We start from the raw sequence: 16,062 nt of genomic DNA, 5'->3' as shown, positions 1-16,062 counted from the left end.
TGGTGGTGGTGGTGGTGGTGGTGGTGGTGGTGGTGGTTGTGGTGGTGTTCCTCTCTCTTCAATGTTTCTATCTCTCTCTAAAAACCAATAAAAACAGCCCTAGCCAGTTTTGCTCAGTGGATAGGGCATCGGCCTGCAGACTGAAGGGCCCTGGGTTCGATTCCGGTCAAAGGCATATGCCTGGGTTGCGGGCTCAATCCCCAGTAGGGAGATGTAGGAGGCAGCTGGTCAATGACTCCTTCTCATCATTGATGTTTCTATCTCTCCCTCTCCCTCTCCCTCTCCCTTCTCTGAAATCAATAAAAATATTTTTTAAACTAACTAAATAAAAATCAATAAAAACAGATTTAAAAAAAAAAATGAAATGAGGGCCTAGCACTTTCTTGTCAGCCATCTTGCTTACACCACTCCCCAGTGACATCTCTTTTTTCCTAAACATGTTTGTCTATTGTTTTATCTTCATTTTCTAAGGTTGTGGATCACCTGGAAAATATACTAGGAGCCTCAGTTCAACATGTTAAACTAAAGCAAATGAAGTATTCTTTTCAGTTATGGGTCACAATGATGTCAGCAAAGGGACCTGATGGGACGGTATGTTCACTACTTTCCTTTTTTAATAAATATTTATTGACCTTCTATTGCGGGCCATATGTTGTCAATATGGAGGAATGAAATTAGTAAGCAAATAGGTGACATAGTTAAATAATTAAAGATTATACAGTTTGGTGAGTGCTATACCAGTATAAGCATATATGGTTGTAGGATCAGAGGGGGGGGGTCCTTCTCTTTGTGGAAGTCAGGGAAATCTTCCTGGTGGAGGAATTGCTATTCACCAATATGTGAATAATTTGGAGACCTTAATCAGGTAAAGAAGTGATCAAAGGTATTTCAGGCAGAGATAACATTATGGACAAGACACAGGGGCGTGGGTTTTATTCCATTGTAGCATGTGCTGGATATCAGAGCATTTAGGCTTCAGTAAGGCATAAAGTGATTAGGTAACCCCAGTTATCAAGATTCTACTTTGCCGCCCCATCAGAGGTTTTAGAACAACAGTTACCTGCTTTTCTACAATGTAATTTCACCCTCCTGTTATTTGCTAAGTTTGGAAGCTGATGTGGGTACTTGTGAAAGATGCTTTACTTATGATTTCTTCAGGCTTGTTGAGGATATTAAATATGAATTCTTTAAGAATAATAAGTTGGCCCTAGCCGGTTTGGCTCAGTGGATAGAGTGTCGGCCTGGGGACTGAAGGGTCCCAGGTTCGATTCCAGTCAAGGGCATGTACCTTGGTTGTGGGCACATCCCCAGTAGGGGGTGTGCAGGAGGCAGCTGATGGATGTTTCTCTCTCATCGATGTTTCTAACTCCCTATCCCTCTCCTTTCCTCTCTGTAAAAAATCAATAAAAAATATTTTTTAAAAAGAAAGAGTAATAAGTTGACATTATGAAGAAATAGGAAAGTTATTTTCAAGTCTTTTAACTTTTTTACATATGCTGGCCATTAGGAGTGTGACAGACCCAAATTCAAATGGCAAGTCACTTCTTAGCTCTGTTTTCTTTTTGGCACGGGCGTTATCTATTCTTCACTTTACTCATCTGTGAAATTAAGCTATTGATGCCTGTTACAAGACTATTTTCTGGATTAAGAATATTTCTTGTAGCCCTAGCTGGTTTGGTTCAGTGGATAGAGCGTCTGCCTGTGGACTGAAGGGTCCCGGGTTCAATTCCAGTCAAGGGCACCTGCCTAGGTTGTGGGCTCAGTTCCCAGTAGGGGGCGTGCAGAAGGCAGCCGATCAATGATTCTCTCTCATCACTGATATTTCTAACTCTCCCTTTTCCTTTCTCTCTGAAATCAATAATAGTATTTTTTTTAAATAAAAGAATATTTCTTTTAAAGTTCCTGACATTTAGTAGCCCTACAAATAAGGGAGCATTTTCATGATCCCTTTCTACCTTAAGGAAAATAAATTGTGACTATATTTGTGTTTAAGAGACCAAAAGTTTCTTTTATATAAGCACTTTGGACATCTCTCAGAATAGGAAGTTCGTGTAAATGCGCAAGTTTGGATGTTTGACTCTGACATGTAGATTCATAATCAGAGTATGAACAAAACTAAATCAAAGATCAGTAACAAAAATTGTATTCTGAGTTCATTTGCAGGAGATACTCTCTTATAGCTTGGAGAAGCTTATAACATAGGTGCTAATTGTTAAAATTGGTCCTGAAATAAAAAACCTCAAATAAGACAAAAGAGTGAAAATCTGGTCTCCCCTCACCTTGAATTATACCTGACTCAGAGCTGCTATTCATAGGCACTCTGCCATGTTGCTCAGTGATGGTTCATCTCTTAAGAACAGGTACATTATAGGGTTAGTACTTGAAGCTTTTTCTATGGAAAAAAGATGTGGCCATTTTCTCAACTATACTTGTTTATGGCCATTTTGCCACTTTATTAAAAGAGATTTATTGAGTTATTTCCACACCATGTAAATCACTCTTTTAAAGCATACAGTTAAATGATTTTTAAAATATTTGTAGAATTGTGCAACCAACACTACAATCAATTTTAGAACATTTTCATCACCACAGAAAGAGACCCATACTTATTATCAGTCACCCCCTCCAGTATCCTCACCACTCCTATCCACAGCCTTAAGCAAAAACTAATCTACTTTCAGTATCTATAGATCTCCTTACTATAGGAATCTATATATATAAAAGCCTAAGCAACCGTTACTACCATTCAACCAAACAGCTGGTTGACCGGTCGCTATGGTGCACACTGACCACCAGGAGGCAGATGCTCAATGCAGGAGTTGCCTCCTGGTGGTCAGTGCGCTCCCACAGCCAGCCTCCTGTGGCCGACCAACCTCCCGCAGTCCCTCCCCCCAGCTGGCCAGCCAACCTCCTGTGGTCCCTGTCCCCAGTCAGCCCTGATCACCGGCCAAGCTGAGGGACCCCCCCCCCACCTGTGCACAAATTCATGCACCAGGCCTCTAGTTTCAATAAATGGAATCATACATTATGTGGTGTTTTTGTAACTGGCTTCTTTCACTTAGCATAAGGTGTTTTTTTTTTTTAAATTTTATCCATGTGGTGCCTTGTATCAGCACCTTATTTCTTTTCATGGCTGGATAATATTCTGTTGAATTAATACATTTTGTTTATCTATTCATCAGCTGATTGCTATATGGCTATAATTCATAGTGCTGCTATGACCATTCCTATTCATATGTTTGTCTCAACCATACTGTTTTTGAGAGAATACTTGTATTTATGTTTTAGCACATCAATATGTTTATTTTCACATTTACATTTTAATCTTTTGCTTTCCCAGGTCTTTTTTTTTATTAAATTTGTTGGGGTGACATTGGTTAATAAAGTTTTCTTCACTCTCAGGAACCTATAAAATTTGTGGATCTGCTTAGTGACCATGGGAAGCCTATCAGCCCTCTGTGGGAATTGATGAAATGGTGCCTGGGCCTATCAGCGCACACCATCCCTGCCATTGGTATGTAACTCATCTTTTCTCTGGTTTGCTGTCTTTAGGGGAGGGGAGAATATCTTACCACACCGCAACACTGAGGAAAGCTGAGCTATATCAATAATGAATTAGTGTCCATCATATGCTGACATCTCATTATGTGCCAACCACTGTCCTGTGCATTTTATACCATTGATTTACAACATGTCTATTAAAATGCCCATTTTATAGGCTTAGAAATCTTAATTCATGAAAGTTAGATGGCTACCCAGTTGAGGAGTGCTCTTCAAATGTTTGCCTTACAAACTCAAGTGCCTACGGTGCTTTCTCTGTGTCGTGTATTGTATTTAAATATCTAATTGGAAATTTTGGACAATATAATTGACTTTAGGAATAGGCCCATTCAGGAATATTTTGGTGAATTAACCTCTCAAAATCTTCATTATTGGTCATGTAGGGTAGGTTCAGTTGAAGCAGCTCACCACAGAAATTAGTGCAGCTCTACACACACCCCCACCTGTACACAAATTCATGCACCAGGCCTCTAGTTTTAAATAAATGGAATCATACATTATGTGGTGTTTTGTAACTGGCTTCTTTCACTTAGCATAAGGGTTTTTTTTTTTAACATTTTATCCATGTTGTGCTTTGTATCAGCACCTTATTTCTTTTTATGGCTGGATAATATTCTATTGAGTTGGTGATTGTTATTGTAAACAAACACTCATTGAATACTTAAGTGTCAACTATTAGATTTGTGGCACCTTTTCATGTGTTATCCCTTTAAACATTTAAGAGACGCTGATAGTATAAGTCAATGTTACCTCTTTATAGTGATAAATTAAGGCAAGTAGAAATTAGTTGCTTTATTTCACACTGGGGCCCAATCTTAACTTTTCAAGATACTAGTTTGCTTAACCTTCATTCAGTTGTTTACTAGTATGTTATCAGTGATTCATTTTTATCTATAAAATGGAATTAATAAAAGCATGTATTACCTGTGTGATTGAGGGGATTAAATAATAGGTACTTCCTAGCACTATTATGCTAGTTAAATGAGATTATGCATCTAAAGCATGTGAAATTCAACCTAATCATGCACATACTGGCAATTTCAAGTTTATAAAGATGAAACCACAAGTCTTGGAACATCTTAAAGACTCAATAAATAGAAGCTATTTTTGATTTTTCTTCTTGGTTAATCCTCACCCAAGGATATTTTTCCTATTGACTTTTAGAGAGAGTAGAAGGGAGGAAAAGGGGGAGAGAGGGAGAGAGAGAGAGAGAAGAGAGAGAGAGAGAGAGAGAGAGAGAAGAGGAGAGGAGAGAGAGAGAGAGAGAAACGTTTATGTGAATGAGACACATCCATTGGTTGCGTTCTACACACACCCCGACCAGGGCCAGGGCCCGGGAACAAACCTGCAACCCAGGTACGTGCCCTTGCCCAGGAATCGAATCCGAAACCCTTTGGTTCACAGGCTGATGCTCTTATCACTGAGCCACACCGGCCAGGGCTATTTTTAATTTTGTTATTATTACATAGCTCTACCAATGAGGTCTCTATCATCAGAAATTGCTCTGTTGTTGGAAAAAGACACTGCTTTCACTGGCCCTAATATTCTGATATCATCAGGAAAATCATTTAAGGACAATGAAAACTCAAAGCACTCACTTGCCATGTATTTGTCAGAGTTACTTTTCTTCAAAAGAATCTTGACAGTATTCTAGTCACTGGTGTCCTCTTTGTTGTGCATAGCCATAAAATTTGAAAGACAGTGGTATACTGATATGAAGTGTTTAAGGAACTCTTGCGTTGTCTTATGCCATTTCATGCCAAAGAAATCACATTTTATCATCCTAGGTATTGTCAGGGGCTTAGCTGAGTTGTTCTGTGTTGAAAGAGCCAATTACAGCAACAGGACAAAATAAAAGTAACAGTGAAGCCTTTAGTGGCAGTGATAGTAGAAGCAGGAGACTACAACTGGAGAAAACAACTCCCCCCTTTTCCATTTCCCCTATGAAAATTCGCCATATGTAATACTCTTTGTAATACTTTAAGCAATAAAACAATAAAAATAAAAAAAAATTCGCACCAGTCAAGGGTCAAATGGATCAGCACAAGTGCGGAGATTTTCTGACTGTTAAGGGGCCTGAAATAAAGGCTCCAGCAGTTGTACAGACCCTGAGGTCAGGAATAGGATAAGGGAGAGAGATTAGGAGTGGAAAAGCCCTGAGTAGTAATCAGAGTAGGGAAAAGGGTCTTCAAGGTTTCCTCTACTTCTCCCATAAAGATACCTGAAGAAGACCTCTGCCAAAGGCCTCAGCTAAAGATATTTAGGTGCCTTGGCTGAGAATGCAAATATGTACAAGAACATCACAGGCTAGATAGGCCCAAGTCCTTGACTGCAATACCCTATAGATGTTTCAGTGTGCTGTCTGTGCGCCATATCTGGTTTGGAAAGGGCAGCTTGCCAGATAAGCCTTTTATAATTGCTGATGGCTACACTTGAAAAATCCCACAGAGATTTTAACCACAAGCTAGACTCTTCCAGATAAAAATATTCCAAACCATATCAAAGAATTTATTCATAAAGATGTACATTGCAGCATGTTTTATAATAACAAAAAATGAGAAGCATCCTAGATGTTTAACAACAGAGGAATAGGTAGTGAATTATGATTCATAGATAGGATACAATTGTATGCAGGCACTTAAGACCAATTTACGAAGCTATGTTGATAACACGCATTTATGTATGTTAAAATGGTGAGTAGAATATGTGGAAAATTGTACGTACAGTTATATAGGAAAGTACATGAACTAAGTGTACTAACATATTTAGTTATTTTCCATGAGCACTATATTTTTTTGGTGAGTTGTTTAGTCTACTTTAATCTTTTGAATTTTTCTTATTTTCTACTAGAGGCCCAGTGCACGAAATTTGTGCATTGGTAGGGCCCCTAGCGGCTGCCTGATGCCAGCCAGGGCCTCCCTCCCTTCCCCCGGCCGGCCCCATCCCCTGGTCGAACTCCTGGATGAACTCCCGGTCGAGGGGACAATTTGCATACTATGCTTTTATTATATAGGATTGAAAAAAATAAACTTATTTTTAAAATAAGTAAACTATTCTAAGATACGTAAATATTAATCTTAAATACTAAATATGTATTAATCATTTATGACATATACTTAAAAATATGTACGTATATGTATGTATTAATGATTTTTTCATAAAATATAATTTAAATCCTGAAGATACATTAAATAGAATCCTCTAGAAATATATTTCCATTATAAAGTTTTCTAAGAATTACATGCATGAAGATGTTTATTGCAGCATTTAAATTTCAGAAAAAGTTTATATGCCCAACAATCATGGGCTAGTTAAAGAAAAGCCTATTATACATTCCTACAATTAAAATATTACACAGTTATACAAATCCTTATGATACAGCATTCTGTGGGAGAAGCTAGGAAGTCGATATATAGCATTACCAAAAAAAGACCAGGAGTTGACATTCAATGATCAACAATGTTCATGTATGGGTAGCCAGGTTATAAGGTTTCTTTTTCATCACTTTTTAACTTTCTCAATGTTATAGAATAAGAAAAGATAAAGTAGCCTGGCCCGCATGGCTCGGTGGTTGAACACTGGCCTATGAACCAGGAGGTCATGGTTCGATTCTCAGTCAGGGCACATGCCCGGGTTGCAGGCTCAATCCCCAGTAGAAGGCATGTAGGAGGCAGCCAATCAATGACTCTCATCTTGATGTTTCTATCTCTCTCTCTCCCCCTCTCTTCTTCTCTGAAATCAGTAAAAATATACTTTAAAAAAAGAAAAGATAAAGAACACTAGGATTTAAAATGAAGTTTCATACCTTCACTTGTTATATGTTACCATTCTGTAGGACTGGCCTTGTTGGAAGCAAAGATCAAATACAACCCTGAGAAATACAAGAAGTTTAAGGCAATGGAAGAAAGCCTGTATAAAGAATTGCTGGAGATGCTGGGTGATGATGGTATCTTCTTATATCCCTCGCATCCCACAGTGGCTCCCAAGCATCATGTTCCTCTGACAAGACCTTTCAACTTCGCTTACACAGGTACCTAGTATTCCTTATACTCTTTAATCTTAAAGAAACAGAGATATTTTCCAAGAAAAGTGTTCTCTCCTTTTGCTGTCCAAAAATGATGTGTAATGAAAAACAAATGGCAACCCTAGCCGGTTTGGCTCAGTGGATAGAGTGTCGGCCTGGGACTGAAGGGTCCCAGGTTTGATTCCGGTCAAGGGCACATGCCCGGATTGCGGGCACATCCCCAGTAGGGGGCATACAGGCGGCAGCCGATCAATGATTCTTTCTCATTGATGTTTCTATCTCTCTCTCCCGCTCCCTTCCTCTCTGAAATCAATAAAAATATTTTTAAAATTAAAAAACAAATGGCAGAAAACAGTTGCTATTGTCATATGTGGAAGATGATTTGCTAATATCTGCATTCTCCCTAAGAAAACCCTGCAAGTGAGTATGAGTATCACGTTTTACAGCCCCGGGCTTCAGGGAGGTTCAGTGACTTGTCTCCAGTAACACAGCATGAACTGACTCAATCCAAAGGCTGCCATGGCTCTTCTGTTGCATAATATGCCAAGTCAGCTGTTTTACCAGGATATGTGGCTTCCCAGCAAATACAAATACAAAATAGAATTCTCCAAGATGATCATCTATTTGCCTAGCTATGATCACTTCTGAGCTTGAATCATTCTAGTATTCACCCATTTGTTTCAGTTTCAACTGGTTTGGGAGCTGTGTCTGGACCGTGGTTATATGAGGTCTAGAGGCCCCTGGCAATGTACCAGGTCGGTTTCTATGGTTCCTATAAGGTCTCTTCCAGAGAACCACACTATATACTTTCCTACTCTAAAAACCTATGGTCCACTTGAACTTGGAATTTGAAGCTTGGTTTATTTGAGTGCAAATACTTGACTCTACTAGTTTTTACCTGTGTTTGCTGGTACAAGACACTGAATGTTTCTGAATCTATTCCTTCTCTAGGCATTCAGAGTAATCTGTACCTTGCATTGTTGCTGTCAAAAGTAAATTAAATAGTGCATGTAAAGTACTTGGCATAAGGGTTGTGGAGGATGTGGGGGAGAGGGTATCAAATGACAGTTTGTATCATCCTTCATTGACTCCTCTTTACACTAATTCTTGGCTTTGGTCACTCACTTCCAATTCCTTGAATCTTTGAAACAAGTTTCTGCCCAAATTTCTATCACCTAGCTACTCAAGTTCTGAAGACAGGAAACATAATTGTCTTTAACAGGGGTGGGGAACATCCGGCCCGTGGGCCATGAAAGGCCTGCAAAATCATTTGGTCTGGCCCTGCCAAGGCATTAGGGATGAATTACTTAAATGTTTGACCAAATATAGCAGATTGATTTTTAAGTTGATAATTCTGTATGGACCTCGAAAGATGTTATAAATATCCAAATGGCCCTCTCTGGTTTGGCTCAGTGGATAGAGCGTCAGCCTGCGGACTAAAGGGTCCCAGTTTCAAATCCTGTCAAGGGCACATGCCAGGGTTGCAGGCTCGATCCCCAGTAGGGGGCATGCAGGAGGCAGCCAATCATTGATTCCCTGTCATCATTGATGTCTCTATCTCTTTCTTTTCCTTTCTTTCTGAAATCAATAAAAATATATTTAAAAAATAAGTAAATATCCAAATGGCCCTTGGTAGAAAAAAGGTTCCCTACCCCTAGTCTATAGGCAAGAACCTAAAGAGAAAATTACCAGTTATAACTTTTTTGGTTTTGTTTTGTTCTGCTTTTGTTTAATTTATTTTTATAAACATTTATGTTATTTACTAACTTTCTCACTGATTATTATTAACACCGGAGATTAGTCTAGTATGATGTTCCCTGAGATTAAAAAGACCAACTCAGCCTGAATTTTAGCCCAAGACCAACTCATTTTTGAAAACCTGGTTCATATCTCAACTCTGACCACTCCCATACTCAGCCCACAGTGAAAGATCCATCTTTTGAGATTCTCTACCACTTTTTACCTAAATCACTATTTTGTTGGTTTCTGAGAATATTTCTTCTTGTTTTATTAAAGATCTCTTCATGTTTGTGTCTTAACTCTGTCTAGAGTGCCTTCCTTGAGGAAAGCAGTTATTTTGCAAGGCTTTGTTTTATTGTTTTTAAGTTTGTGGTTTCTAGGAGATATTCAGATGGAGATGCCAAATAGGAATTTGGTTATATAGGTATGAAATGTGGGTCAGGGAATATAGATGTGAGGTCATCTGCTCATAGGTGATCATAGCTGAAATTATGACAATGGCCGAGATTCTCAGATAGATGTGTAATAACAAAACAGAAAAGGACAGACTGAGGCCACCCATATATCCCTCTCTCTGATGTTTACTCCTCCCAACAGCCTCAATAGGCAGGAGTCCCAGAAACCCCCCACTCTTGACAATGCAAATGGCCTTGCCTATTTAATCTCGTTGGCCTCCCTGTCGACACAGACAGCTCAGGAGAGTTGGCGCTGCATAGTTTATTTATCCCAGTCTGTTAGACTCGTGTGCATTCATGATGTTACAGATGTTGGAGAAACAATACATCCCACGGGGCCTTACAGAAGCAGATAGCAAATCCCACTTGCTTACCCAAACACTTGCACCCAGCCCTTCTGGCAAAATTCCCAAGAAGAAAATAAGGGGATGTGGGAGGAGTGTGTTTTATTGGTGAGGAACAGCAGCAGCCAGCTGTCTCCCTAATGATTATTTGTATTCATACAGAAATCTGTTCAACGAAGGAATTTGAGCTCAGAAGGAACTCCTCCTTGGTAATACACATCACAGCCCCGCACGGTGTTTCCATAATTTACTATATCTCTGCCCTGGGACTGTTTGAAGCACAACACGTAATTCAAAGCTTCCAAGAATAAATGAAAGTTGAATCCTGTTCTATAGTTAAGGACACTGTGTCATAGAGACCTGCTTGGTGACTCCCAAAGATCAATTCTCACACCGGAAATTACACTCCTGCTTCCTATTTTTTAAAAAGATGTTTTTTATTGATTTCAGAGAGAGGAAGGGGGAGGGGGAGAGGGATAGAAACATCAATGATGAGAGAGAATCATTGATCAGCTGCCTCCTGCACGCCTCCTACTGGGAATCAAGTCAGTAACCCGGGCATGTGCCCTGACTGAGAATCTAACTGTTCCCTCCGGATTCATTGGTTGACACTCAACCACTGAGCCACACGGGCCCAGCTTCTGCTTTTTAATTTTTATTCCAGAACTCTACCGAGCTTAACAATAGTTTCCTAAAGAACTTAATCTACCTTCTAAAGGCTTTATCAGTCTCAGCTCATGAACCGATATAGCACCTTCAAGGGTTATTAGTAAGCTGAAACCAAGTGAAGGATGATTTTGTACAAAACTAGCCTCAAACTATTCTGTCTATAAATTTCTCTGCAACTTTTATACCCTATCCATTGTACAGGTATACTGAATGCCAAGGTTATACATTAGAAATCATCTATATCTTGTTTAAATTCCTTTCTACAATTTGCTTATGGAGTGTTAATTCAGTTCTCCTTGGACACACACCCCAGGAATGTGAAATTCACCATCACCTAGAACAGTGCATTTAATTTTTATGTAGAACAAAAAAGCTTTTTGGAGGGATTTCCTCAGATTGACATTAGCCACATTGAGAACTTTTTCCTGTAGTTCAAGCCTAAGCACATTTACAGAGTTCCCATTGTGAACCCGGTGATATGCCCAGTAATATGGATACAAGATCCGTGATAGATAATAGTGCCATTTATCGAGTATCAAGTACCTATTATGTGCCAGATACTATGAGCTAGAAATGCTTTACATTATTCACTTAAGGCTCCCAGAAATCCTTCATAGCAGGTACAGTTATCCTTGTAAAAAATATGAAAAAACAGCCCTGCCGGTGTGGCTCAGTGGATTGAACATCGACTCATGCACCAAGAGGTCACTGGTTCAATTCCCGGTTCAGGTCTCATGCCCAGGTTTCGGACTCAATCCCCAGTAGGGGATGTGGAGGAGGCAGCTAATTGATGTTTCTATCTCTCTCTCCCCCTCTCCCTTCCTCTCTCTGTAAAATCAATAAAAACGTATTTTCAAAAAAAGTGAAGAAACAGAGTGACTTAAGGGGTCAGAGTCAGGGCTGGAATCCAACTGCATTTCATCTGACTTCAAAGCCAGTGTGGTTTCCACTATAGGCTTGGTTCAATACTGCTTAGCATTATTTTGCTTTCATTTCCTTCACTGAAGATGAAAACTTACTAGGCTTGGGCAACCTTCTGTCAACAACATAGAATTGTAAGATGCCATATAGCTTCGGATTTCAGCTGTGTTTTTATTTTTCCTATAAAGCAATATTCTTCTCAGTTGCTCTTCAGGCAGCTATGATATTTTTATCTTTATCTGATGCTTACAAGATGGATAAATTCACTAGGATATTTAATTTCTGCACCTTGTTCTTTTATGGCAAAGATGAGGATGCTAAATGTACTTTGCAGGATTGTTGGAAGGATTAAATGTGAAAATGTATATAAAGTGCCTTACAAGTATTAATAATAGTGATAATAATATTATTTATTGAAGCATATGTTTATGTTAACTTTAATGTAGTAATTTTAATATATCTGTTTTACTTCATAACAATTGCTACATATATGTATATATGTATATATATGTATACATACTTGGTATAAGGATATATATACATCTGCTGGTATATGTGTATATGTATATATTTACATATATATATATAAAATGAGTAGAATTAGAGTACAAACATAAGTCCCTTTATTTATGTTCAATTGATTTTTATACAGGTTCAAAGACAATTTCATGGGGAAATAACAGGCTTTTCCCACCAAATAACTAGAGACATTGACATAAGAATGGGTGTTAGGCATTTAATATATAATTACCTGTAAAACTATGAATAAATGAGAGCAAAGAGGTAGTTTATTATTATAGACTAGAGGCCTGGTGCACGAAAATTCATGCACGGGGACGGGCGGGTGTTTCCTCAGCCCAGCCTCCATGTGAGAGGGATGTCTGACTGCCAGTTTAGGCCCAATCCCAGGGATCGGGCCTAAACCGGCAGTCAGACATCCCTCTCATAATCCTGGACCCCTGGCTCCTAACCACTCACCTGCCTGCTGGCCTGATTGCCCCTAACTGCCCCCCCCAACCTGGTCACCCCTAGCTGCCCCCCGCTGCTGGCCCTGGTCTCCCCTCACTGCTCCCCCCAGCCTGGTCACCCCTAACTGCCTCTATCTTGGCCCTCACCACCATGTCTTTGTCTGGAAGGAAGTTGGACATCTGGAAGATGGCCGGTCGACCCGGTCTAATTAGCATATTACCCTTTTATTAGTATAGATAGACTATATAAGATACGATTGCTTAAATGGTGGGAAAATCATTCAGCAGGTGGAGGTACACTTTGCAGACAAAAATACATAATCCCTATATCTGGACTAATAGCCAGCCATATGCACTATACTGCCAAACCGGTTATTAAAAAATTGAACTGCTTTCTTACACCTTGCACCAAACAGCTGTTTCCCTTAAAACCCCTCCTCAGGCCCCACCTTAGGTTCTGCCTTCGCAGTTCACCCAGATTAGGTTCTGATTGGTCCGTTTCTATGCCAGTCAGTGTCAAAAGCTCCACCTCCTAGGCAGCCATTGGCTCTTCTGGGAAATCCAGAAAGGCCCTGCTGACAGCTGTCTCTCTAGGCCTATCCGCAGTCTCCATAGCAGCTGCTGACCAGGCCCTGCCTCTTTCTCTCTCCAGGCCTCGCCAACAGCCGAGCTGGTTGCTGATCAGGCCCTGCCTCTCTCTTTGTCCAGGCCTGGCCAGCAGCCGAGGTGGCTGCTGATCAGGATGTGCCTCTCTCTCCGGGCTTCTCTCTGGGCCTGATCCGCAATGGTGAGGTCATTGGGCCTCTGGCTGGAGGCTAACGACCTCACTGTGCCTGCCTCGCCCCACCCACCAGCCTGCCGCCAGCCTTGTGGGCCTTGGGGGAGGCACCAAGAGGTGCTCCATGCACTTCCTGGTGACCAGTCATCCATTTGGTCGTTTAGGTCATAATGGTCCTAGGCTATTATTAGTATAGATTGATTTCAGAGAGGAAGGGAGAGGGAGAGAGTGATAGAAACATCAATGATGAGAGAGAATCACTGATCAGCTGCCTCCTCCTAGGATTGAGCCTGCAACCCAGGCATGTGCCCTGATCAGGAATTGACCCATGACCTCCTGCTCAACCACTGAGCTATGCTGCCCGGCATAACATGCTTTTCAATAGATAGTGGTGCAATTACTGCATGTCTACATGCAAAAGAATTAAATCATACCCCTATCATATACCATTTACCAACCTATATATAGCAGACCTAAATGTAAAAACTAAAACTACAAAAGTGTAATAGGCAAATCGACCAAACGACCAAACAGCAGAATGACTGGACGACCTTCCAGATGACCACGCTATGACATGCACTGGTGCCAGGCCAGCCAAGGCAGGTGCGATGCAATTGGTCTGGGGGCCCCGCCATTGCCCCACAATTGCCCTGCAGAGGGAGGCCCCAGCCACTGGCCAGCAGGGCAATCGATGGGAGGGGGTGCTCCATGATCACCCCAAAGAGGGAAGCCCAGGCCACCCTCTGCGCGGTGATTGATCACGGAGCCCTGGCCATGTGGGCAGGGCCTCCCTCTGGTGGGTGATCAATCGTGGATCCCCGTGATCGATCACCCCAAAGAGGGAGGCCCAGGCTACCAGGCCAGCAGCGCTGCGGCGGGTGGGCAGGGCCTCCCTCTGCGGAGCCCAGCAATTCATCACCCCACAGACGGCCAGCAGCCACAGACAGAGGTCCAGGCCAGCCAAGCGATTATACCCCACACCTGTTTCCCACAGAGAGAGGCGACCAGTGGCGGGGGAGCGGGGGCAGCGCTGCACAGATGGCAAACAGTGGCAGTAGCAGGGGCGGGGCCAACTGCCAGCAGCCGGGGGAAGGAAAGCCCAGATAGGCCCTGATTGCCCACCTGGCCTAGGGACCCTACCTGAGGGGTCCCAGATTGCGGGAGGGCACAGGCCGGGCTGAGGTACCCTCCCACCCCATGCACGAATTTCATGCACCAGGCCTCTAGTTGCAACATAACAATAGCCAAAAGGTATTAATTAACCCAGTTGTCCATCAGCTGGTGAATGTACAGTATAATCAAAATTTCATGTATCTATTCAACAGACACACTCTTTGGCAATGAAGAAGAACCACTTGGATGAACCTTGAAAACATTATGCTAAGTTAAAGAAGGCCAGACACAAAAAGACTACATATCATATGATTCCATTTCTAGTAAATGTCCAGAGTAATCAATCTATAGAGATAAAAAATATAGATTAGTGGTTTCTAGAGGCTCAGGGAAAAGGGGAATGGAGAGCAACTTATTTTATATAGTTTCTTTTCAGGGTGATGAAAATATTCTAAACATAGAATGTGGGGATGGCTACACAATTCCGTAAATTTATTATCATTCATTTGTACATTTAAAACAGGAAATCTTATTTTATGTAAGTTATACTACTATAATGCTCTATAAAAACATGAATGAAGTAAATAATTACAATTTACAAATCTAGACTACCACAAAATTATATTCCAAATTTTTATAAATGAAAAGAAAATTCATAATGCAATAAGATATTGCCCCATATTAGCATTTCCTCTAATTTTTCTGAAGATGTTACAAAGGGCAAGTTAGGAGTAGCATACCAGAAAAACACCTCTAGCTCTCATCTGCATTTTCTGTATTCAGATCCTGATTTGAGCTTTTACTAGCCCAGTCATTGTAGATATGTTACTTCTCTGTTCTTCAGTTATTTTATCTGTAAAATATGAATAATTAATAGTTTCTGTCTCTTGGGTTTTGTTATGATAATTCGAATGTTTCATTCACATCAAGTCCCTAGATGAGTCCAGCAGATAGGAAACTCTGCCTATATGTTTGTAACTATTATCATCATCACTGTACTGAGGGGAGAAAATAAGTTTTCAAGAACAGGTCTTAATTTCTCACATTATTCTTGTTTGTTTCACTCAGGTATCTTCAGTGCCCTGGGTTTGCCTGTGACCCAGTGCCCATTGGGTCTGAATGCCAAAGGACTTCCTCTAGGAATCCAGGTCGTGGCTGGACCCTTTAATGATCACCTGACCCTGGCTGTGGCCCAGTACTTGGAGAAAAGTTTTGGAGGCTGGGTCTGTCCTGGAAAGCTGTAGAATGATCTTCTCACCGTGTGTGAGTGTGTGTGTGTTTCTATAGGTTGGGTGAGATCAAGCACCGACATGCAAGTTAAGAAGAAACAACTGCAGAATAATCACTTGTTCAGTTATTCTTCCTACTGTTCTTTCTTTCACCAAGTGTTAACTTTCATAAAATGCTAATATTTGGTTCCTGCCCTCAGTTACCTGAGAAGATGGGCAAGTAAGTGAATATGTGCAATAAAGTATTCTATATGCTGTGA

General features: G+C 40.8%; 1 protein-coding gene across 1 annotated transcript in view; it reads left to right on the top strand.

The window, feature by feature from the left end:
* FAAH2 (fatty acid amide hydrolase 2) overlaps nucleotides 1-16,062 on the top strand; it is a 53,747-nt gene extending 37,685 nt beyond the window's left edge. The window contains exons 8-11 of the mRNA XM_005885028.2: nucleotides 472-591; nucleotides 3,403-3,514; nucleotides 7,397-7,591; nucleotides 15,642-16,062. Of these exons, the coding sequence (XP_005885090.1) occupies nucleotides 472-591; nucleotides 3,403-3,514; nucleotides 7,397-7,591; nucleotides 15,642-15,817 (603 nt within the window). The 3' untranslated portion in view covers nucleotides 15,818-16,062. The remainder of the gene's footprint in view (nucleotides 1-471; nucleotides 592-3,402; nucleotides 3,515-7,396; nucleotides 7,592-15,641) is intronic.

This window comes from Myotis brandtii, unplaced genomic scaffold (genome assembly GCF_000412655.1).
Source record: "Myotis brandtii unplaced genomic scaffold, ASM41265v1 scaffold889, whole genome shotgun sequence".
Taxonomy (NCBI): domain Eukaryota; kingdom Metazoa; phylum Chordata; class Mammalia; order Chiroptera; family Vespertilionidae; genus Myotis; species Myotis brandtii.
The sequence above is the reverse complement of the archived record's forward strand: the minus strand, read 5'-3'. Positions and strand labels throughout refer to the sequence as shown.